The sequence below is a fragment of the Aplysia californica genome, unplaced genomic scaffold (assembly GCF_000002075.1).
Source record: "Aplysia californica isolate F4 #8 unplaced genomic scaffold, AplCal3.0 scaffold00299, whole genome shotgun sequence".
Taxonomy (NCBI): domain Eukaryota; kingdom Metazoa; phylum Mollusca; class Gastropoda; order Aplysiida; family Aplysiidae; genus Aplysia; species Aplysia californica.
Genome location: NW_004797569.1, coordinates 497302 through 523297, shown reverse-complemented (window position 1 = coordinate 523297; position 25996 = coordinate 497302). Strand labels below are relative to the sequence as shown.

Sequence of the window (25996 nt, the reverse complement as noted above, 5' to 3'; positions counted from 1 at the left end):
AGACTAGAGTAAGCACCAAACAAACTTAACACTAAGACTAACACGCATGTCATTTCCTACATCGGAACATCATCATCGCCAACATAAATAATCATCCTCATGCTCACTATCACAATTACCATTACCGTCACCATCGCCAACAACATCATCATCATCAGCAGCATTATCATCATCATTATCATCATCATTATCATCATTACCGACTCAACAATTCCCCTTTCATATAACAATCTGCACCATTACTTTCTTTTTACGTAACCAACAAAAACGGGCACCAAAATCAGGACACGGGAAAAAAGGAAAAAAACAAAACAGTTAGAATAGCAGGTTCTGCACATTTCTACCCTACTGCGCTTCAAGAGCAAAGCAAAACCTGATTCCCTGTAAGGACTTCACTGTTGACATCCGCCCCTTGGCACTCATATGACCCTATGCAGTTGTGAGGGCCCTAAAATTCTATCTAAACTAAAAAAACTAAAAAACAAAAACCACAAAGCCACACTTCGAAATGTCAAGTATTGTCCTTACGACGATTTCTATGCCACAGAAAAGAAAACCAACAGCAAGCCACGGGCTTGTACAGTCTGGCACACAAATAGAGAAATCTGCGGGACACGGATGTCTTTTCCTTTTTGTATGATTTTCCCTAAGTTTGTACGCGCCGTACGTGTAATAAATACAAAGGATATATATTGTATAACAAAGATACAGGGGCTGAAAATCTTTTCACTATGTGCATGCTAAACCGCATTAATATACTAGATCCATCTACAGTGTTCTCAATCAGTTTCCCTGCCTCTTTGCATACAGTACAGTATTTTCAAAACTACATCATGAATAACTTTTGTAAACCATCAAATACTTTTGCTTCCAACTTGAATAGTCATATTTAATGTATACTATTACTTCCAACACAAAATCCTGATAATAGAAAGGATGTACAAACAAATATTTAGCTTCATAAATCAAGTGATTTTACATTGCTAATGCAAACATCACTGACCACTGACACGTGTTTTTTTAACTTCACAGGAACTGAATCAATGATAAGGCCACTAAAGACATATTTTCTTGTCTCTCTTTCATGAGACGGCTGTGCCTTCAATTGACTTTAGAGTGTGACACACGTTTACCATTCATGAAAGTTGAAAGACCAAACAGAAACAAAAGAAAATCCTACGAAACTGTGCAAAAATATAAATAATATTAATAAACTTTGTACAAAAGAAAAGTTGATTAGCATCCGCTGTTGTTCATCCAGGATTAACAATAAGAAACGTTTGCTACCGCTCTGTACACCTTCACCCAAATCAGGGAAATAAATAAATAGGAACTAAAACAAGACCATTCATTTCTTCACTGTACAGTACTATACATTAACTAGTCACAAAAAAAAGCAAACTGCTGGCCAGCTGTTCAGATGTACTAAGCCAGAAATTGGGAGAAAAAATTTGTTAGTAGTTTCTTAACCTTATCCGTACGCCATGGGGTCATTTTGTATCCCCGGGGTTGTATTCTTCACATTTTAGAATACTTCTAGTACGAAGATCTCTTTGAAACTTTCAGTATTTCTCAAAAAAATCATTTTGACAGACTGCTATGCAAAGCGTACAGATCGGATTAACGAGAAAATTTACTCTTCGGAAAGTGGTGGCACAGAGTTCCCCACGTCGTATGGATACGATAGTAAAAACCTACGGATAGGGTTAATCTGAGGTATCCATTGCATGTGCTCAAGAAATATTTCGTCAAAATTAACATTCTAGATCTAAATATTGGTGGGGGGAAGCAAAGAGAGAAACATAATTTAGGTACAATTTTTAAAAGAAAGAAACAGTTTTTTCTTTCTCCTGAAAAATGTTGCTTTCTGGGCTAAAAAGTTTGGACAGCTTGCCGGCACAATAAAAAAAAAGAAAGAAAAAGTGAAGGAAAGAGTGATAGAGGAAGAAAAAGAGTGTAAAATGCAAAAATATACAATTTGAATCTTAGGATCAACCAGTCTGAACCAAGAAGTCTTTTTAATTTTTACAAGAATAAGTATGCCAGCTAACAGAGTGTAATGACCACCACTTTCTGTTCCCGATTTGGCCATTTAAAAAAAAGAAGTAAGCCGCACAAAATGGAACACTGTAAACAAGAAAAAAAAACCAACATAAAAATGCTGTCTTCAGCCAAATTCATGACACAATCGGCTGTTGGAGACTGCCCAAAAATAACGTGAACGTTGAAATCACTGACAGAACGAGTTGTCGACAACTGTATATGTGGAGGCCAGCTCTACCACTGTCTGTGGCTTCAGTCCAAAGCTAATGCTGTCAAAGTAGTGGTAGAATCTGAAGGGGGGGGGGGGATAAAAGAAGAAGAAAATGTTTTTAAAGAAATAAAATACAGTGGCTCCCTCCAACCAACTACCACTATGCAACAGCAACTCCTCAGACAAAAAATACAAGTGCAAAGAGATCTGTACATAAACTTATAGCTTGAAGACTTCACCTCTTCTTGTAGAATCCACTTTCCCATCTCTGGGACTTGACATTATAAACAGGTTCCACATTCAAAATAATCTAAATTACCTTGGACTTAAAACAAATTTGCTCCAGTATAAAGTATAAGCACCTGAAGTGACATATTCACAACAACCTGTAAACATCTCGAGGTTGTTATCGATCCAGTAAACATCTCGATGCAGTTCTTCAAATAGCATACCAAAACATTTTCACTATAAAATCTGTCAGTCATCGGAGAGACCAACTGACGCCCTTACATATCCAGCAGTTTCATGAAATAGGCTCTGTCCGTCCCCCCAGTTTGTGAAAAAAATGGTGAAATGGTATGGGTTTAAAGCCCCTATCAACACTATTAGGTTATTTAAGGGGCCTAGTTTAACATCCGTCTCCGATAGGACCGAGCCAAGTGAGAAGTTCGTGTAAAGTGCCTTTCCCAAGGACACAACGTCGGACCGAGCTGAGGCTCGAACCCCCGAACCCGCAATCTCACGATTACGAGTCCGGCAGCCTAGGCTACCGACGCCCCCCCCCCCCCCACCCCAAGTTAGCGGTGCAGTCAAAACTCAACCACCACGGAACTAAACACAGCCTGGCACAGATAACACAAAACACAGAAAACTCCACCTCAAAGACAGCTCATCATATGTGAGGCAGCATGGTGAAATCAGGCGCTCGTCAAAATAACGAAAGTCAAGAAATTGGCATTTTCCCGCAGGTTTGGGAATTTCTATCGAATTTTTGTTTTTTGGTTCAACACCTTTCATGCCTATTAAAGAGCACATTTCTGAGTGGATTTTACTCCAAAACTTTGATTAAAGGCAGAAGAAATGTAAATTTTCAGTTTCCACGGATTCTCAAGCTAAAAAAATAACTCAACTTAGGCGGTCATTTTCTCGTTAACTTTACCTATGAAACCAGATGACCCTCACCTCCTTCAATCACACATATCTCGACTTCTATTCAACATGGATGGATATTATTGTTACCCAAAACAAGGAAAATGGACAGGCCTTAAGATGATATCATCAACTCTGTATGCCTAAAAATAGACGAGAGCCCGATTCCACCGCGTCGTGCCAAATATACAGTATAACACAGATAGCTCGAATTAGTCCTGATCGGCTTTTGTAGTTCAATGGATATCTTACTAAGATAAAGAAGAAGAAAAAAACAGGACCGCAGGCACAGTTCGCCGGATATGTGATTTCGACTCCTCTGTGTTCCACCTATCCATGTTATACTGTAATTTGCCATTCCCTGACTGATACCTCTTCCATTTTTTATAATCGGTCAACCCAAATTATGGACGTGTACAGCACATTTGTCAATCCCCTACATGTTTTAGTTTAGTTTTAGTGAGAGTTTTACGGCATGAGGTCATATAAATGCCAAAGATTAATGGTGTTACAAGAGAGTAACAAACACAAAAAAGAAGGAAGGGAGATAAAGACGATAGATGTTTGACAGTAAAGAAGAAGCAAACCACACCACACCGGAGCACCCGCCAACCACCCACCCCTACATGTCTGAGTTATCCACGGACAATTGTAGTGAATATAAAAGCATCAGTAGGAAATACCTTCTCTTTGTATTGGTGTCCTGTCGCTCACGCTCCACCCTCGACATCTCTCGTAAAGCAGGGAGGTAATCCATGTGAATAGCAAGGTCACAGTCTCGATGCCATGATCCAAGGTTGTCACAAACATTCCTCACCAAGGCATTTTTATTTTTGCTGAAATGGAAATGCCAAAAAAAATTTTTTTTTATATGACAAACATTTCATGGCCAAATGATAGATCATTCTCCATGCTATACCAAATAATTCAATCTTAGTCTATTTATTAATTTATACTTCATCAAACTCTCCTGTTCGCAACATAAGAAAAACTTTGAATACAAGAAAGAAAGTGCAATCACACAGACTTGACAATTAATATTTTGGGCAAAAACTCATGACTGTCACCTGTTCATGTTTTAAGGTAATGAAAAATTTTCTTGATACACTTAGTTTAGTTTTAGTATGACTTTTACGGCACTTGCAACACAATACGGTTATAAAAGTGCCCCAGATTAGAGGTATTACAAGAGAGTAACAAACACCAAAAAAAAGGAGGACAAATCAGAACGATAGATGTTTGATAGGAAAGAAGGAGCGAACCACACCAGAGCACCTACCAACCACCCACTTGATACAGTTAAACCTTCTCTAACGACCACCAGTCTAAGACACTCTTCTGATCACCTGTTTAAATGACCTACCCCCCCCCCCCCCCCCCCCCTCCTTCATTTCTTAAAATATCATAAAGACACTATCCAATAAGTCTATCGGCCTAAGACAACCATGTTTCTCCTTGACAGTGTGTGGCCGTCTTAGACAAATTCATCTGTGTACAAATGTATATTACCCACAACAACAGAAGTTACTTAGCGTTGTATTATCTTACTTCACGTTAGCACAATAACTTTATAACAATCTCATTTCCTCAGAAACAGAGACACACTTGGAATGTTGAAATGCAGGAAAATAAATAGAGCACATTCATACCAACCATCCGCATTTGTAACAAAATACAGTTGAAAAGACTTACAAAATAGGGGAAAAAAAGCAAATTAGAAGTAAAAGAAAGGGAGAGAGGAGAAGAGACGACAGAATGATAAGGAAGAGGGAAGACACATGACAAGAAGTAAAGGAATCAACTGGAGATAGTTTGTCAAACAAGAAATAATGGAAGCAATGGGAGAAAGTTTGCCCATGGCATGGCTATTACTTGTGACTGACAGCAACAGGGCACTAAGGTAAGCTTATCTTCTGCCTATCAAAACAAGTCATTTTGAAAGCTCAGTTTTAGTAAGAGTTTTACGGCACTTTCAACACAATAAGGTCATATAAGTGCCGAAGATTAGAGGTGTTACAAGAGAGTCAAACATAAAAAGGAGGAGAGATAAAGACGATAGTTGTTTAATTGGAAAGAAGGAGCAAACCACACCAGAGCACCCGCAAACCACCCACATTCTGAAAGCTGAGCAGGACTCCTTCCTAAGATGAAACTTTGCCATCAAGGACAAATGAGAAACTGAACTTGCACCTTAAATCTCAGCCTGTATGTAAAATACAGGAGAGTCCTGTTAAATTGAACACATTTAATCCCAAAACAGCGCTGGTAAACTGAAAGAAAATAAAATCCCTCATTTTTATATCTTTCATTTGAGCGATATCTCTATAACGAAAACCCTGCGAAACAAAAGAAAAGACTGTCGCAAATTTTGGTTCAAGTGGACTCCACTGTATGTAACCAACTGCACCCCTCAGCCCGAGATAACAAAGCAGAAAGCATACAAAACATGAGATAACGAAGCAGGAAGCGTACAAAACACATGAGATAATGAAGCAGGAAGCGTACAAAACACATGAGATAATGAAGCAGAAAGCGTACAAAACACACCAGATAATGAAGCGGAAAGCGTACAAAACACACCAGATAATGAAGTGGAAAGCACACTTTTACTTTACTTTACTTTTAGGGGATCAAGGGCTGGTGAAGGGCAGAAAGCACACAAAACACAAGCTTCAAAGTAATCAAAGTTGACAAACCTGAGCTCAGCTGCACCAACAGCATCCCAAACATCAGGCAGCTTCTCTCCGATAGGCAGATCGAGTTGACCGGACAGGGCAGACAGTGACCGCTCCTCACTCTGGCCGTCATCACCAGTGGCGTCAGTGGCACTATCTCCGACAGAGCCGTTACCATGATATTCAGCCAAACGACGCTCAACTTGAGAACATAAACGTCTCGCTGACAAAAGATGCATCGAGTCCACAAACTCGGGACACCAGCGATCCTGGCTACAGTGTGAGCTTCCGCTGGGTCTCACTTCCGTATCGTCCATCCCAGGCGCGAGATCTTCCTGTCCACCACACACACCAGGACACGAAGCTTCCAACACATCGGTGGTAGACACACAATCGTAATACTGAGCCAGGTCACGGAGCGTCGTCCAAACTAACCTGCCTTCTTTAACTAAGACTTTTGACTCACCATCTCCAGACAGTAAATGCTCCTGCCTTTCAGCAGAATCAATATTTCCTTCTGATTTAGCAGCATCATCAACATTTCCTTCTGATTTAGCAGCACCATCAACATTTCCTTCTGATTTAGAAGATTTATCATCAGAGGTTTTCTCTACTTGTGAAGAAGGCTCCTCATCTGCAGCGTCTTTAGCACTAGCTTCTTCAGCAGGTTTGCTCACGTCTTTACCACACCCATCACTAGACGAGTCACTGTCCAACCAATTCCCTACAACTATTCTTTTCCAGGCGTTTTTCGCGGGAGAATCTGAGGCAGTTTGAGCAGACGTGTGTGGCAGCGTGAGTTGTATCAGCAGCGAGTCAGCCCGGGGCAGGGGGAGACTGTGCAAGGCCAGACGGTAGACAGCGCTGCTTTCCAACAAGCTCTTGAGGGTGCCACAGACGTGGACGGCCGGCTCCAGGTCCACCAAGGGTGCCTGGGAAAAGAGAAACAAAAAAACCTTTCTTAATCTGTTCCTGACAGAAAATCATACTGAAATGCATTCTTCATGGGTCTGAACTCAGAATTTTTTTAAAGTAGGAACTTTCAGCGTGATCGTGACAGAAGACCATTTTCACGAGACACCCTTAATTATTATTATACTGTTTAACCCTAGAATGCTGAAATAAAAACCATCAATTTATCAAAGCAAGGTTATTTCATACCAATTTGAGGGTTTAGAAGATAATTTCAAGTAAAAGAGTAGGGGTAGAGGAGATTAACGAAGAAAATGGCGGTAGCGGAAATCCATTTAACAGCAGAATACTGAGACCCATGATTCTTCCATGATATTTTCAGGTGTACTTCAAATGATTCATGAGCCATTGCTTTGCTACTGTAAAAACAGATTTCTGAAAAAGGACAATTAAGGTGATATTCATCTATTTAAATTTATGTTGGTGGCAGTGTCAGCACTTTAAACGCTGCCATTTTTTGAGTTTCCCTGATTAGACAAAATTAACAATCCAACCCCCAAAAAAATGAATACATGCTCCACATAAAAAACAATTTATATGCAGACCTGCCACTCTATGAAACCTCAAAATAAGGATCTCAGGGAGAAAAAATCGGGAATTGGTGAAAAAAATCGGGATCAACAGCAAATCACCAAGGTGACTGCCAAAGCTGACTTAGAATTTTTCCAGGGGTGTCCATAAATTACTTGGCCTATATGCCCCCTGAGTGTCTGTGTTTGTTTGAGTGCGCGCGCGCGCGTGTGTGTTTGTGTTTGTGTGTGTGTGTGTGCGCGCGCGCGTGTGTGTGTGCGCGCGTGCGTGCGAGTTATCATTATTTTTTGTAAATCCTGAAGCATCGCGTCAAGCACTCCTAGTCCAAGTGTCTATACCCCCCCTCCCCACACCAACCAATAAGTCCCGAAATACATGAACTTAAGTTGACCCCGAAAACGGACGGTCCTCGACACGCAGAACTCACACGGCGATGCCATGTCATGTGAGGCGAATGCGCGATTGAAACAATTTTATTAACGGGTCCGACTAACTGCGCGCTCACATAAAACTCTCAGATGAGCGACAGTCGTTCCACTTCTAGTACTCTTGGATAACAACAGCGGCCGACCGACCAATTGTACCAACAAATCTCGTATCCCTCATAATGCGTTCAGACTAAAGCAACGACATCGGCCGTATGTTTGTCTTGTCAGCGCAGTTACATGTAGTTATATAAGGGTTAGAAAGACAGTCGCTCGTCCGAGTGTTTGGTGTGAACCAGTCGCTCGTCCGAGTGTTCGGTGTGAACGCACAGTTACCAGACCTCGGACAAGGCTTGTTTTGAAAGTAGCAGCGGAACCACGAATATTATCGATTATTTGTATGTCCCAAATTGTAACAGTTACCAGGCTATCATCGGAGAATTCTGAGTGCGGGCAAAGATCACACACAACTTGGGGCGAGTCAACTACTAATTGTGGCATCGATATTTCGGGAAATAGTGCTCCGAGTTCCAACTGACAAAAAGTTCAACGGGTGCTTCCCGCAATAAAGGAGAAGGCAGAGTACGTTTTAATAAAAATCCGACACAACAGCAGACTGGGACAAAAAATCAGGATACACACGATCGAAATCGGGAAAATCGGGATGCTTGAGATTTGGAGCAAAAAATCGGGATATCCCGACTAAATCGGGATGAGTGGCAGGTCTGTATATGGCATTTTTTTCGTCTTTCTCTTACTCAACCCCCCACCCCTCCCCCATATAAAAATCAAGGTGTGCACACAAGCAACTGTCGCTGAAAAGAGCATGGCCTCTTCACAGAGTGAAAAATGCTCTGCTTAAATGCTATTTATTAAAATTAAAAAGGTTTCAGCAAGATAAATTTCAAATATAAATTAGCACGAAAAAAGATGCACAAAACACAAGTTCTCTTAGTAAAAGTTGTGTTGAAGAAAAAAAAAATAATTTTGTTCCCTTACCTTGATCAAGTTGATAATAGCAGTGCTGCTTGCAACACTATTCCTCATTGCCAAGACGCCTTCCTCACAGCCCAAGTGCACGGGAGGGAACACCGTCTGCTCCAGAGATGTGTTCATGCCATCGTCCCCACCACCACCACAAGCACTGTCATCCTTCGCATGTTTGGCTCGTCTGCCAGTCTTCTCATCAGCAGTTTTTCCTCCGCGCCGATCTCTCTTGCTCTTTCTCTGCTTCTGCTGTTTGCGTCTTTTACATTTTGCCGTGGAACTTTCCTGTGAGGAGGCCACAGACACGTTGGAAGAAGTAGAAGCGTTATCGTCAAGTACCATTCTACCCCGTCGTTTCCTTTCAAACTTGAGGCAAGTGAAATCATCGTCACTGCTGTCTCTCTGGAAGACCGGCTTCACATCAGAAACATTTTCATCATCATCCTTGACAGGTGCCTGCTCCTCTTTGGAAACAACATTTCCACCCAGACTCTTGGGAGATATTTTACCAGAGGATGGTTTGTGGCTTTCCTTCTGCGGTGACCCGATCAAGTCCAGAATGATCTGCGAAGTCCCACCTCCGGACTCACACCAGAAGTGTAGCTGCAACAGAGCCCGCCTGATGTCTCCCTTTGTGAGGCTGGCAAGATTCAGCATGGACCTGTGGCTCACCCGTACTCCGTGCGACAAGCACACAGTGCACAGCAGACTCGCAATTGTTCTCTGTAGATTGGAAAAACAACAGTACAAAAGTATCAATCAGCAAAATAATAGCAATGGATAAATATCAGTGAGACTGAATCTGAGATGCGATCCATATTCAAATTAGAATCGTTAAGTCCATAGCATAAGCTCAAACTAAAATAAGGTAGATAATTCAACAAAAGTAACAGTGAATGTAGTGGATACCCCTCTCCTTCAGTGCAATACTAAGTTCTCATTATGTATACAAGGTACTGTAAACCCTACCCTACTTTCAAAGAAGTATAAATTTAGACCACAAACCTTTCCAAATGGCAATGGGTGATTTTGGCACACAAATCTCGACAATATTTCGTCCTTCCTCTTCCATTTATTTACACTTCAAAGGAACAAAACTGATTTTCATTTTCAGTGTAATACCTCAGCAGATTATTTCCGACCATCATATTTGAAACGGTGTTTACGGGTGCAACAAGTTTGATGTTTTTAACCAAAGAATTTGTCATTTTTACAATGTCAACAGCTGAAGCTGAAAAGTAAGCAAAATTCTTCTAGGAAATTCATGCTTTTTGAGAGTTAGGAATGGCATTTGAGAGCCTGTTGGAACAGGTTGCCGACAACCCATAACACCTATTTTTTCACCAAGACTTTGTCTTGTTTGATTCCTTCACCAATATATGTTTCCTTTGCTAGCAAAGTTTACAAGCAGGTTCCCTTTGCCATTGCTACTATAATTCAATTAATTTGTCATTCCACAATGGACAGAAGGCAGATCAGGGAATAATGAATAGACATGTACCTTGACGTCATTGGTGGGGGGGAATGGGCAACGCGAACCCTACCAATAGAAACAAAGGCGATTTACTTTACACAAGCAATTTTTAAAACACCGGGTGATAATTCTTTTCTTCGACCATCCTCACCTGCGGTGGTCGCTTGAAAACAAGGTGTTCGTGTCTGGCCGAGAGCTGATGGTGGAAGGAGACGTCCCGTGCCGTCAGGACGATAGGGATTTTGGTAGACGTCATGAAATGTTGAACCGTAGCCAGGAACCCACGGTCATCTTCAAAGATGATGTCAACCTGAAGATAACACAATTCTTGTAGTTCTTCAATCTCTAGTATACTACGTATACATATCAGACCTCAATAAAAATTCATACATTTAACATAAAACTGTCCTCAGTTTAAGTGTCTATGAGGAGTCCACGAGAAAAATGGGCATAGTCACAAACTGGAACTTGTGAAGGTGTCAATTTTTAAAGCATGTGGATTCATAACTTCACATTTATTATTTTTTCGATCGGTCATCATCATCATCATCAATGCCTTTCACCCCTGGCAGGGTATAGGCCACATACAAGCTCCTTCCATTTATCTCTGTCCTGAGCCATCCTTCCAAGCGAGCTTCATTTCTCTCATGTCCCTTTCCACGCATCTCCTCCATGTTTCCCGTGGCCTACCCCTGCCTCGTGCTTCTTGTGGGTTCCACTGCAGTGACTGTCTTGTGATGTTTCCGCTGGGCTTTCTTAAGGTGTGTCCCATCCATCACCACTTTCTTAGTCCTATTTCTACTTCTGTATCCTTTTGTTCGATCGGTGGTTTATTGTTATCTTTGTTAAATGTGAAATGTAACAACAACAATCAACCAACAGTAGATCAGAAATAGTTATGAGTCAACAAATGTTCAAAATTGATACCCTCACCCTTTTCAGTTTGTAACTATTCATGATATAAGACCTGGGTAAAAATCGGCATCTCAAATTTTAAAAAAAGAGACAAGACTTTAACAGAAGTTGACAGATCAAACAAAATTCAAACAAGAGTCAGGCGATCGATAGAGATTAATATAAAATTTTCTGGGGAAGACAAAACCACTTGTCTTTACTTTAACCTATTAAATGCCTTTGATCAGAATTACAAAATATAAATATGCATGAAACCCAGACTAAAAGGAGCAAAAATGAAAAAAAAATCAGTGGCAAAGACAAGACATGAGGATGTGTCACATTCAGATTTATCATGAAACACTAGATTCAAGCCTCTTGTGAGAATAAAGTAATGAGTTTGTTTGTTTAAGTAAGTGTTTTACGACACTTGCAACACATTAAGGTCATATAAGTGCCGAAGATTACAGGTGTTACAAGAGAGTAACAAACACAATAAAGAAGGAGGGGAGATAAATACGATAGAAGTTTGATTGGAAAGAAGGAGCAAATCACACCAGATCACCCGCCAACCACCCCATGAGTTAGTTCTACTGGCGACTGTACCTCATCGAACAGAATAAGAGAGGATGACGTCAAGTTGAGGGAGCCTGACGATGCCGTGGCACTTTCAGCCTCGGGCATCTCAACTACTTCCACATCCTCGTCTTCATTTCTCTTCAACCTTTTAGCTGAAAACAATATTTAAAAGTTTACTTGCAAAGCATAATCATAACAATAATAATAATAAACGGCACAACCCCACTCTACAGCAGGCTCTATGCACTTTACACTATTCACTACCCCAGCAGACCATAGAAAACTCATAAACTCTCAGCTTCCTGGGAAGCATACAGTGCAAGCAGCTGAGAAAGCGCTCAAACACTAACAAACTGACAAGATCTTTCAATGTCTATAGCTGGGTACCCATTCCGACTTGGATGAAATGAGGAAAATTTGTGTAAAGTGCCTTTTCCAAGGACATGTCAGGCCCCTGACGGGATTCGAAGCCACGACATGACGGTTTGAGTCTGAGAGCCTAACCACTTCGCCACTAATGCTATATTTCCTCTGTAACAAACACAATACCATCATAAATTTAACAGATCATATTTTTGTTTAAATAAATCAACACATTAAAGCGAACAACATGCATAAACAAGAGAAGGAAACGAAAGAAGTAGGACTGCCAGTGGAGCTACTTTTTTCCATAAACTCTAGGAAAAAAAACTTTATCAAAATTCTCTCTGGGTTTAGGCAGCAGTTTTGTATGTGTACTTTATGCCAAAAAAAGAGGTGATTCTTGTACCTTTCTGGCGGCTGTTCTTCGTATTCTTTTTTGCCGACTCAGTCTCAACAGCAGTTCCCTCTGCCTGGCGTGAAGATACCCTGTCGGATTTCCCTTTTGCATCTCTCCCTCGGGTGGTCTTTGGTGTGTCTTGTGCCTTATCTTTCTGGACAGGTCGGAAAAAGTTGGCAAAAGCACTGTTCACCCCAGCTGGCTTGGAAGAAGACTGGGGTGTCTTTTTCCCTTTCTTCGAAGACTTTGCTTCTGAATTTTCAACTTCTTGTTTCCCTGCAACAAAGCATTGAACGCAATTGATCACCGACCTGGGTAAAGTTAGCATAACAGACCATTTGCAAACTTTCATGAATTTTTCCCAAAGTTTCATCCTCTTCACTCCTTTTTTTCAAAGGGAAGAAGGACACTTCTGTCAGAATGGCATCTCCACAAATCATCTTACTGCTTTATCATCTCTTCAAATATACAATAAAAATAAACATAATCACCGCCTTGTACGCCTTGATCTTTTTATTCAAAACCTAGAACAAAATGAAACCAGAGCGGTCAGTCGAGACCTTAAGCCTGTCTCACCTAGCTGTGAGATGCTCGTGGGTGTCTGCAGCGTCGCCATCTTGCTTCGAGAGACGCGATGAGACTGAGTGGCCTCCTCCAGCTGAGACAAGAGTTGCTTCCCGCTTCGCAGCGACGACGCATTCACTTCAAACACCTGTTCAGTGCAGACACAAAAGCATGTTTTAAAAAAATAATAAATAATAACAATTGCATTTATATAGCTCATTTCCACGCTCTACAGCAAGCCAGCAAGCTCTATGCGCTTTACAACTATTATTACCCCAGCAAACCCTAGAACACTCAGTAACATTCTCCGCTTCCCGGGAAGCATACAGAGCAAGATGCAGATTTCACACGCTCAAACACTAAGAAACTGACAAGATCTTTCACTGTCTATTGCCGAGTACCCGAAAAAATCACGAGAACAGTTATCACACATGAGACCTGCTTATTGGAAATCTATAATGAGAGGAAAAATCAAAGAGTTGAAGAGTTTTGTTCTAGGCAGGAGAACCTCACAGTAGAGCAGCTTTTCAAGTTGCCCAACTAGGAAGCATTATTTTATTTGCTTAAAAAGTGTGCTCAAGTACATTATTTATTCTTAAAAATTGCTATCACTCTTTCACAACATATTTTCTGTTAAATGAACAGCAGAATATGAATGGTTGTTTCTAACAAAGAGTGCTGATACGTCAGTTTTGTTGTTGAAAGCCAGTCCAGTTTTCCTCCACCACACATTAGTAATAAACAGGACCAAGCCTTAAAACATGTGAAAGGTTTCTTTATTGTTTAGTAAGGTTTTACAGCGCTTGCAACTGCATAAGGTCATATGACCGCCAAGGGGTGGATGTCAACAGAGAAGTCCACACAGGGAATCAGACTTACTCTGCTCACCTCTCTAGGCTCAACAGCACAAAGTCTGCTTCGACTATCAAGGCACCATGGAAAAAGAAGTTCACAAGAGAGTGACAAACATACAAAAGATGTAGAGGAAAATGACAAAAGTAAGGATGAGAAAAGAAAAAGCAGCAGTACTCTCTATGTTGCCCCAGCACAGTATGAGCATGACATTGATAAATCAACCCATTTACAATTTTCTACTGTGCATAAGAACATGTTAACATCCCCCCTTTGAGAATGGCCTAAAGACACTTCAGTCAGTAGCATTGCCTGTGAGGGGGTGGGGGATTTCTTTACAGAGTGAGAGATCATTCAACAAATCAGCTAACCTTAAAGCCCATTTCTTGAGCAAGGGCGTACACAGAGGACGTTTTCCCCACCCCGTGAGGACCAGTGATGACGATGGTGTTACACAGAGACAGATCTTCTTCCTCCTCGTCGCTGTCTATGAAGTCGCTGTCATCAGACCAATCACTCTCTGTTACGATGCAAGTGCAAGGAGGAGAAAAATATCCATCAATGTTCCTTTCTGAACATAAAAATATGTAAAAAACACATCCCACACAGGAAAAGAGAGAAAAACAAGAGAATGAGTCACTGAAAACTCAAAAAAGTGAAGAAGGGGGGTATCCAGGTTACTATAGTAGCATCCATAAATAACCGAAACACCAGAAAGCATCATAAAGATGTTTCAGACCTCTTTTAAAGTATGTAAGTAAACAATACACATAAAAATGCGTTCTCAGACTCACACTAACAAAACCTTTTTCCAATCATTTTGATTTGAACAAAAAAGAAAAGGAACAAAATGTGAAGCTGGCTTTTGTTTTCTTGTTTCCATATGCTGCCAGCTACATGCTTGTCAATACAACATAGTCTACTGTCACAGAAAGACAATGACTCATGCTGAATCAGTCTCCATTCTTTACAGAAATACTAGCTTTTAAAAACATAATGATGAAGCCCAACCAAATCTCCAAAATCATAGTGAAGAGAGAAGAGAATTCAAACAAATAATAGTCTGACCTTTGGATTCACTTTTTTCTTTGGTTAGACTCCTCCCTTTTTTCTTCCCCTTTTTCTCCCGAGACGCTTCTTTCTCCATGAGCAGCTTCCACTCCACCAGCCACTCCTTCATGTGCTGAATCGCTTTGGCATTGCCGATCAGATGTTTGGAATTATTAGGGAAGTGCAGGTCAGACCACAGGCAATCTGAAAATGTACAAGGTATCAGAAAATTACCATGGAAGTTTTATATATCATAGCAGCAGAGATTACAGATATAGACTAACCTCAATACACGAACCCAAAAGTTCTGCAATCAATAGTCTACAGAAGTCTGACTGCAATACATGAAATATGACAGAACATTATATTTTCGGATTGAAAGATTTAGCATTACAATACAAAAATATCATAAGCTAAACTACGGAGAAAAAGCATGTAAAACCTGAACACTTCAGTGGGTCCACAGCAATCGGCTTCCCTCCTCACTTACTTTCCCACACCAGATGTATAGAAGCAAAGTCCCTTAAAAAAAAACATCATACAAGAAATTGTAGCAACAACCGTATATTCATATATGCAGAACCAATTCTAATCCCCTCTGTGCTTAGAGGAGGCCAAAGTAAAATGGATTTTCAGAGGATTTAAAAATTAAACAAATAAATATAAAATGCAGAACAAAAAAAAAGCAAAAAAATGCTGCTCATACTTTTATAGAGCTGTGACCTTGCGAGTTCTTCGGAAGTCTCCGCCTGAGGACCTTCGTCGTCCACCACAATCACAGAGTCCTCCAGCGTCTCAGCAGGACATTTCTTGCTCAGCTCAGCTCCTGAAATCCCCATAGAGCTTTGATTAATCACATTTTATAGACAGAAAGACAAAAAAAAATTAAGTCAGAAAAGAAAAAAGAGACAACATTACTGATCCCAAAAAGGAAACTTGTTTTTCAGTGGGATGCAAAACACTCAATGTAAAAAACACTTAAAGCACATTCAAACAGCAACACACTACCGCCTATCAGAGTGGTGCAGCCAACAGCTTTAGAGTTCAGGTCAGCATGTCAAAAAAACATTATATGCAACTTCCAAGGAACACAGTAAGCCTAACAGTGATAACCGCATTTTCCCCTTATCTCAACACATGTTCAAGAACAGGGCATTTCAATTATATCATTCATTAATTGTGCCATTTTTTAAATGAAAGCAGGGAGTTATTTAGCAGGTGACTTTGTTATCAATGACCAAAGAGCTAGTGGCAGGGTCCCCACCAAATCCTGGAAAATTTTTTCAAGACCCCCAAATTTTTTTCAAGACCCCAATTCGAGGGAAAAATCAGGCCGCTGCGCGTCAAGAATGATCCCCAAAAAAGCCAATCTATCAAAGATAAAAAGTCAAAATGTCTTTAAATGAATGCAAATGTATATTTTGTAGTATAGTCTTCAAACAATAGATTACTATAATACTGGGTGACTGCCAAACCAGCTTCTCAATTTTCCAAGGGAGGGGCCTCATCCATTTTCCAGGAACATGTTACCTAACAATGAAAGCGCGTGCTCCATTTATATCTAATATAATACATGTATATGTTTGTGAATACACACACACACACATGTAGGTACATTATATCCAGTTAACAACATGTCAGTGTGGCACTGGGATCTTGAGAGACTTTGGTATTTCAATCTGTTCTTACTTATTTATATTTTCCCATCATCATATTAGCCAACATAACAAACTATAGACCCTATATAAAAAAATGAATCCTGTTTTGAGCCTGAAAAAAGACCTAGAACTAGAAAATCGACTGTCAATAACCAGTCTGGGTGTCCTGATTCATATAATAAACGTGAAGACGAAAACCATTGCTGCAACACAAAGTAGAGTAATAACTAGAATGGCTCAAGTACACCAATTCAGTGTGAGAGATGTAAGAACTGGGGGGGGGGCGCAAGATGCAGTGACACTGAAAATCTGCCAATCTTGAACAGAAAGCTAATAAAATATAGATATAAATTACAATCACCCCATCCAATGAAACGAACACTTTAGTTCAATAACAAGGCATGACGGACCCTGATTCCACACAAGGCCTGCACCAACGCGCGCTTTGCAGAGAGCTTTAAAGTAGTAATCAAAATGCTAAAATTTTGCTTCCAAGTTCAGTTTTTGTCCTCTAGCGTTGCCTTCAGCTCCCCCCCCCCAAATCCCCTTCCACGAGTGTATCTTATAAAGGAGTCCTATACTTCACAGCGCTCAGACCGCCGGTACTCACAGGTTCATTGACCGGTCACGAGGGCGAACCTGTCAAGACGCTTGTATAACTTCTTTTTCTTTTCTTTTTTCCACAACCGACAGCAGAGGGCAATTTTTAATATTGATTTATTTTCAAGGCGACACAGCGTTCATAATTCATAACCTGCATGTTACAAATGTTGTATTATCTATCAGACTATTAACGGAAAATTTCTGGGCGGTAACGAAAGCAGATCTTGATTATTCCCGATCGAGCCTCGGTGTCACACATACACTTCCGTCACAGCGGTTCAATTACATTTCTTCTTTAGGATTCATCAACCATACAGTCTAGATAGCTACACATTACACAGGCCCTATACTTTCCCGACTTACCGACCCATCACAAAATTCCCGACTTTTTCCCGACCTCCCGACCCATCTCAAAATTCCCGACTTTTTCCCGATTTCCCGACCCTGTGGGGACCCTGTAGTGGGTTTTCTTCCTTCAGCCCAGCGCCATAAGTTAGTACCTGCAGGTGCGGAGGAGAGGAAGCATAAGGATTCAAAAAGAGTAGCTAGTGAATTCCTGCAGGGTGAAACAAAGGATATTATATTATCGTTGCGTTTAAGGACAAGTGGGCTAACCCAGATTTCGGGAGTTTCCAGAAATCTTGATCTACACCAAAAGTAGGGATTGCCCTACCTATAGGAGAAGTTTGGTTTCATAAGAGTGTATATTTGTTTGGATATAGAGAAAAACTCTCCTTGTCATTTAAAGAAACTGAACAAGGGGCAAACACGTTACCTTTGATTTTCTCAAAACAGCATTTTTCAGGATAGCCTCCTTGTGCTTAAAAGTGACCATACAGAAAGGTAGTACAGAACTACAAGTCGGGAAGTAGAACTACATCAACACCACTGCCTTTCTCACCCTGCATCAGGGTATAGGCCAAGAACAAACACTTTCCACCTTTCTCTATCTTGGGCTAGCCTCTTGATGTCATTCCATGTTTGTTTGTGTTTCTGTAACTTTCAGTTTTTACAGGGTCAAGTATTGGCCCTCCGCAAACTGGCACTTTTCGGGAGACCAGACCCATGCACCTTTAGTCACCTCTTGCGACACACAGTATAACGGCAGGTGTTATTCTTTGTTCCTCCATAGAGTAAAACTATAGACCCGGCCAACTGCAGGGGCGAAGCAGAACTACAGATCAGTAGAAAGTAGATGAAAATGGTGATAGAATAAAAACTACTCACCTGACATACCCCCAAGAGTCAGCTGTGACTGAAGATACTGATATGTTTCCTTGAACGGGAATTTCCCATCCGAATTTTGAAAGTCTGCAAGGACTACATTCACAAATTCCTTCGGGAGGATCGGGTGGGCAGAAAAGTTCTGAAATTAATGAAGGAACATGTAAAAAATAAAGTATACATTTTCCAAAAATAATTAGCTTCCCTTCCACTTTACACACAAAAAATGGCAATACAAAATCTTTTAAAGATAAATGATACTATTTCAGTAAGAGCTGACCACAAGCCTATTAAACATCAGATATTTTATCACCCCAAAGGCCCTGGACAAAATAGACTCGCAACTTTGAAACAAATTCGATTATAAAAGGCATCTTTTTTTGAGATAATACCCACCTACACCCAATATCCCCCCACGCCCCCAAAATATCAAACCCCTTCACTGAAATACATGGTTTGTCACGAAAATGCGAAATGTTTATCTTTTATGGCTTACCATGACCGTCAGGAAAGTTGGCAAAATTTGCCGTTTTTGATTACCTATAAGACTTAATATGTATATATCATGTTAATCATCTGGCTCTAATTTTTCTGTACAGAGAGATAGCCACAAGCCACTATGGATTCATATTCAGGCATAAAAAATGTGCACGACAGTACCACATTTGCTGGTATTACCTTACTGACAGGCTTGTAAGCAATCAACAAACACAGATCTAATCTTGCAGACGAAAGCACGCTCTCGCAAAACATAAACATCAAAATGACTTTTAAAAACAGCAACAATGCTGCCAAAGAATTAAGAAAATAACAAACAACAAACCTTAAAAGGTACTAAAGCTGCATCCTGATAATCCAGCTCTCGTGAGAATGCCATTCTGCTCCAGTTTTTGCTTTCAACATAATCCCCGGGAGAGACTTGTCCATCCGAACCACGTATCTTGACCTTCAGCTGAACCAGCGACTTGTGGACAGTTTGACCGTCAAGCTGCTGGGTGTGGTTGTGCTTGGGGAAAGGTGGATAATCACCCGACACGTTGCTCAAAGTATTGGAAGCTATGAGACGTTTTAACTCCTCAGGTACACCACTCATTAAAAATTCTCTTTTCAGCCGAGCCTTCTCGGGGTCCTCCACAGGAATTGGTGCTTCCTCCTCCGCCGCCTTCACTTTGGTAAAGATAGGAGCAAGCTTTCCTGGTACTATGAAAGATTTAAAAAACATAACAGAATCTTACTACATTTTGTAGGATGGAGATGAGGGGAGAAGAGTAAAGGGGCAGGGGCATGGGTGACATTACCTGATGAAGCTGAAGCTGAGATCAATTTCAGTATACTAAGTATTATAATTTAAGGCACTAGCAACACAATAAGGTCATATAAGTGCCCAAGATTAGAAGTGTTACAAGAGAGAAACACACAAAAAAAGGAGGGGAGATAAGGATGATACATTTTTGATAGGAAAGAAGAAGCAAACCAGACCAGAGCACACACCAACCACCCAGAAGCTGAGATCCAATTGTCCTAACACTACAGTTTACAGACTACCAGACTTAAAGACCTCAAGCACAGACCAATGGTGAAATATAACACAATACAAGGTAGACAGATGAGAGAAAGGAGTAACAAATAGGCCGCATCAGTTATTGACTGTAGCATTCAAGATTCAAGTTGTAATCACTTGCATGTAAATTGAGAGATTTTTTAGTTTTAGTACTAGAGGTTTTACGGCGCTTGCAACTGCATTATAAGGTCATATATATAATAATATGAGCGCCAAAAGATTAGAGATGTTACAAGAGAGTTACAAACATAAAAAGGAAGAAGGAAAGATAAGGAGGACGATAGATGTTTGATAGGAAAGAAGAAGCAAACCACACCAGAGCACCCGCCAACCACCCACAAATTGAGATGAAAAACAGCAATATCATCAAAGGAGAGAAATCAATGTATATTGTACAGCTCTGCTACTGCTAGAAGTATTCTTCTAATATTTGAGTGGCACGGATGCGGTGTTCGAGGTTTTCAAAGAAAAGATGAACATAATAAAAGTGACAGCCAGAGTGCCATAGTATAGTTTGTTTTTTTCTGTCTGCTTGTTTGTAAAATGTGCAAATAAGGAGGGGGTTTGGATATATAATATATTATTATACACGCCCTTGCTTTTTAGGGTTGCTCACTAAACACATCACTATAATATCTACTAAAGTCGGACTTTTGAACACATTCATTAATTTGTCATCAAGATATGTCAAACAATAATGATAATTTGCTTTGTTCTTACCTTTCTTCTCAGGTTCTCTAGGCAGGGGTGACTTTGTTTTCATTTCACTTTTGGGTGGCCTCTTTAATTCCTTGCACCTTTTTTCATTAATCTTCTTTTCATCCTCGTCATCATCAACATCCACCTCCATAACTTCCACTTCTTTAAAGGACTGTATTGGCCGCGTAGTACGTGAGCTCCTCCTTAAGGACGTCGTTGGTTGAGTTGGAGAATCCTCTGTATTTTGCGTTTCATGAACATTTGTGTCTCTGCTTCTAAGGTTCCGAGTTCCACTGTGAAGTAAAGATATAATTGACTAAAAATAAGCTTTGGCAAAAAATAAGGTTAGATTATTAAGAATTAGAAATTTTATAACAATCATACAATGGCTTGTTTACATTTGCAAGTGAACTTTTTTATAACAAGTCATATTTCCCACCTGCCCCCCCCACCTCCCCATCCCCTCAACTCCCCACACATTGACACGAGGATACTACTTCTACTTAGGCTTTCTAGGTAAAAGGAAATTTTTCCCTAGCCTTATCTGTCTAAAAAAAAGGGGGCAAAGCTTTATAATGTCAGTCAATAATCTTTACTTTGAACCAACATTGACTGCTTTCTTAAAAGAGCAATTACCAGTACACATATTTTTCTCAACACAGCAAAGCATACAATGGGAAGCAACCACGTTTTTTTTATATGCCATGGACAGAGTTTTAAGAACTCTCCTGCCTCTCATCATGCAATACTGAAACAACAGTAATTAAAAATGACTTTATTCAGTCCTTTCTTATTATTAAGTCCTTATTATTAATCAGAACAGACTTCCATAACGAACAACCACACCAACAAACAAAATAAAGACTATCAGAGAAGAAATAACCCTGACCCAAAGCCTAACTCTACCCCTACCCTTACCCCAACCCTTTATTCTACTCTTTTTTCATAGTAGTGGTCGCTCGTTACGTAAAATCCTCCCCTGTTAATAATCTACTTAAAAGAGGTGAGTCAGCAATTTAACTTTAAAATATAAAGAGCAGGGAGAAGGAAAGAGTTGGGGTTCATTTTATTTTATGCTTTTTTTATGCTTACCTGGGTCCTTTCTTTTTTCCCTTCTCCGTCTCAGTTGAAGTAAGTGCAGCATCAGATGTGCCTACGCCAACATCCATGGTTTCTTCCACAGTTTTTGGCGGAGATTGAACCGACACTTCTATCCTGTCTGACAATTTTTCATTAACTTTCGATTCATCTTCCTCCACATTTAGAACAGGCTTAACCACAGACAAACCAGACTTTCCAAAGCTCAGTTTTGATTGAGTGCGTGTTAGAGACGGATTTTTTGTGCTTGAAGCTGAAGGCACTGATGCATTTTCTTGCGTTGTGTCATTGACAGTGACAGGAGCTTCAACATCCACCACCATTCCTTGAGTTTCTTCTTTTGAAGTTCCTTTTTTGCCACTTTCATCAAATTTCACCTTCTTTATCTCACTACCTTCAGTTCTTGCAGTATTGTCACATTTTCGCTTATTTCCAACTTTCTGTGCACTCATATCATGTCCAATATCATCTTTATCATCTGTGACTATAATCTCCGAACTAAGAAGAATTATTTCATTGTCATCATGTTGAGAACCCTTGCTTTCATTCTTCTTCAGTGTCTTTTCACATTTCTTATTTATTGATGTCGCCAAGCTGGTATCCTGTTTTTGTTGTATCTTTGACAAGGCATCACGGTGAACATCAACAGTGACAGTTTGAGCAGATGATTTTACTTCTGATTTTGAATCAATCGTTTTCACAGAGCTTTTCTTGAAGAAAGAAGTTATAGTCCTACACTGCACCATACCCTTAACCGGCTCAGGTACTGAACTCTCTGGTTCATCTTTAATGTTTTCCGGAACCTCTTCGTTTTCAGTATTCACAGGCTCTCCCAAATTTGCTGGTTTGAACATTCCAAGAAAATCTTCATATGACAGTGTTTCTTTCTCATCACTTGCTTTAACATCACTCTCTTCTTCCTTAACCTTAAGCGTGGAACTCTCCGTAACAGCTTTTGAATTCTCAATAATGGGTTTTGATTTTCTACTAATATTAGTGTTGGCCCCAGTCTCTTCAAATTCAGCGACCTCTTTCCTCTTTTGTTGTTTCTTCTTTTGGCTGTTGGGAGCTTCAGAAGACAGGGAGAGTTTTGACTTGACCTTCTTAGATTTAGGTTGATCTTTCTTTAGTTTAGTGTTTTCACTTTCACTGCTACACTGCTTTTCAGTGTCTTGGGTTTTCTCCTGAGTATGCTCATTGTGGGCAGTTTCTGAATCACTTGGTGGCTTGGTCTGTGGTTGTAAACCACACTTTGGACTAAAAAGCCCGGCAAGTGTGCTCTGCTTCATGGCAACAGTCGTCATCGGTGTCACTCTAAAAGGAGGTTTAAATTTCAAAGACAAAATAAATGGAACACAGATATAAACAATCTTGTGATTGTGAAACAACTTCCCCCTCTTGTCCAGTTGCTGGCAGGCAGATGACAGATCTACTTCCTCATCAAGGCCATGGACCACAAGTCCAAGTTATGTTCTAGGTATTTATAGTGAACTAAGTGTCCCCATTATTCACTGCCACCATCATCACAACCGCTGGTAGTTGAGTCACGTAGATCTAGATCTAGAATCTAGATCTCTAGATCTTAGGTCTCACTCTTCTTAGTCTTGTCTTGTCTTAGTTCTTGGAGGCGAGTGTACTTACAATGACATGATGGTGAATACCGAATAGTAAGGGCCTGGAACAGCCGGTGATTTTTGCAAAGCTTTAAATGTACGTGACAATCAAAGAAAGCACAGACCTTTCAGAGTTAACGGCAGGCTGTACTTTTTTAATTGGGCCTAGACACTAGACGGTAAACGTTAGGCTACATATTGTTCCATTATCAACCATTTGGGATGCGCTTGCTTGCTTGGGCTTGGCGCGCTTAGTTTTCAAGAGTTATGTTTCCTTGGTGATTATAAAACATCAGCTCACCTGAATGGAAAGAAAGAAGACAGTCCCGACCACGAAACAAAACTAAAGTTCTTGACTTGAGTTTGTTTCTATTATTAATAGAATTCTGTGGTTTCTTCCCACGCCTCTTCCATCAATAAGTGAATGTAGGGCCTAAGGTTCTGACTATAGATTCTATAAACCCATGGTAAATAAAGAAAATGTTCAAAGAATCTCTCTCTCTCTCTCTCTCTCTCTCTCTCTCTCTCTCTCTCTCTCTCTCTCTCTCTCTCTCTCTCTCTCTCTCCCTCTCTCTCCCTCTCTCTCCTTCCCTCTCCCTCTCTCTCCCCCCTCCCTCTCCCTCCTTCTATCCTCCCTCTCCCTCATACCTCCCTCCCGACCTCACTCGCTCTCGCTCTCTCTCTCTCTCTCTCTCTCTCTCTCTCTCTCTCTCTCTCTCTCCCTCTCTCTCTCTCTCCCTCTCTCTCTCTCCCTCTCTCTCTCTCTCTCTCTCTCTCTCTCTCTCTCTCTCTCTCTCTCTCACACACACACACACACACACACACACACACACACACACACACACACACACACACACACACACTCATAACAGAAGCAAATCCATCAAAACAAACTTGTTTCAATAAAAGAAATATAAAGATTAATGTTGTGTGCTCTCAGACAGAGAACATTTTCAAACTAGTTACTAGTTTTGTGCACATGCATCCCGTACGAGAGAGAGATTGGGTTGTAGGCGGGGGTCCTCCTTACATGTTAGTTGGGGGGGGGGGGTTCAGAAAGGGACTGCATGAGTGTTATTTATGGCCTAATGTATCTCCTTTGTTTGTTTGTTTGAGTAAAAAGAAGCACATGGACACATTTTAACGGTTATGTGCCGGAAAAAAGTAAGACAGACAGAAAAAAGCAGAGGGGGAAAAAAGAAGTATAAGGACCGTCCTGTAGTGCCATCCAACCATCAAATATTCATTCTCGTCCATGCAGGTTCGTGCATAGACATAGTAGATATTTTGTTTATGGTAGCAGTGTATGGAAAAACTAAAGAACTAACAACAACTTTTAAAAAATGAAGTAGGCTTGTTATTCACATTTAATTTTTTTAAAGATCAAATTTGACACACTTTCTTAATTCTTCAGGGCTCAGTTCAAAGATGAATGTCTTTGTATCCCACCAAGAGACCTGATTAAGAAAAAATATTCCAGAATGGAAAAAAAAAGATGACACTGCTTAAAATTGAAATCCCAAAGTTCTATGAACCTCTCTTTGTCTTTGAACTCAGAGCAGTGCAGTTAGGTGAATTTGGGTTCAGTTCATAAAACATGTCAGCAGCATATATATTTCCTTGAATGTGAAGTGGCGTTGGTAGCCTACTGGTTAGGCTACCGGACTGGTTACTGTGAGGTAGCGGGTTTGGGGTTTCAGGCCTCAGCTCGGTCCGACGTTGTGTCCTTGGGGAAAGCACTTTACACAAAATTCCCATTTGGCTTGGTATTTTCAGAGATGGATGATAAACTCGGAGGTCCTGCTTTTTAAATAACCTAATGGTGTTGATAGAGGCGTTAAACCTAGCCCTTACACCATTTCACCATCCACCATGGATGTGAACAGTTCATAAGCTAGTGTAATTCTGTTGGCAAGAAAGTACCTCTGAACCTATAAAATACTTTTCATTTCTTTTCACTCTGAAAATAGACACTACAGTCGAACCTGCTCTACTGATGACCATCTGTATAAGACATTCACCTATACAAACAGCTACTGCTCATTTCCCCCTTGTTTTTTTTGGGTTTTTTTTAACAATATAATGACACTGTGTCCACCTGTCTAAGATGGCTATTTTTCTCCACAACGTTGGGTGGCAGCCTTAGACAATTCTGATTATACTTTCCCCCAACCATTGAGTGTAACTACTTTTACATTTTAGGAGTAATTATGTACATATTTTGTGTCCTGCCCCCCGGGACAGCCTGGGGGGGATCTAGAGTAAGCGCCAAACAAACTTAACACTAAGACTAATACGCACGTCATCTCCTATATCAGAACATCATCATTGCCAACATAAATAACCATCCTCACGCTCACCATCACAATTACCA

At 40.4% G+C, this 25996-nt stretch overlaps 1 protein-coding gene across 1 annotated transcript; it reads right to left on the bottom strand.

Moving 5' to 3' along the window:
- Positions 1 to 1798: 1798 nt before the first annotated feature.
- On the bottom strand, positions 1799 to 24045 carry LOC101848052. The gene is made up of 15 exons (XM_005101795.3): positions 22004 to 24045; positions 20933 to 21204; positions 19475 to 19851; positions 18655 to 18793; positions 15873 to 15992; positions 15185 to 15370; positions 14488 to 14636; positions 13277 to 13412; positions 12710 to 12976; positions 11968 to 12092; positions 10619 to 10777; positions 9006 to 9716; positions 6100 to 7010; positions 4087 to 4239; positions 1799 to 2333 (listed from the first exon to the last, which is right to left on the bottom strand). The coding sequence occupies exons 1-15, from the start codon at positions 23311 to 23313 to the stop codon at positions 2231 to 2233; spliced, it is 5118 nt and encodes a 1705-aa protein (XP_005101852.1). The 5' UTR covers positions 23314 to 24045; the 3' UTR covers positions 1799 to 2230.
- Positions 24046 to 25996: the final 1951 nt, after the last annotated feature.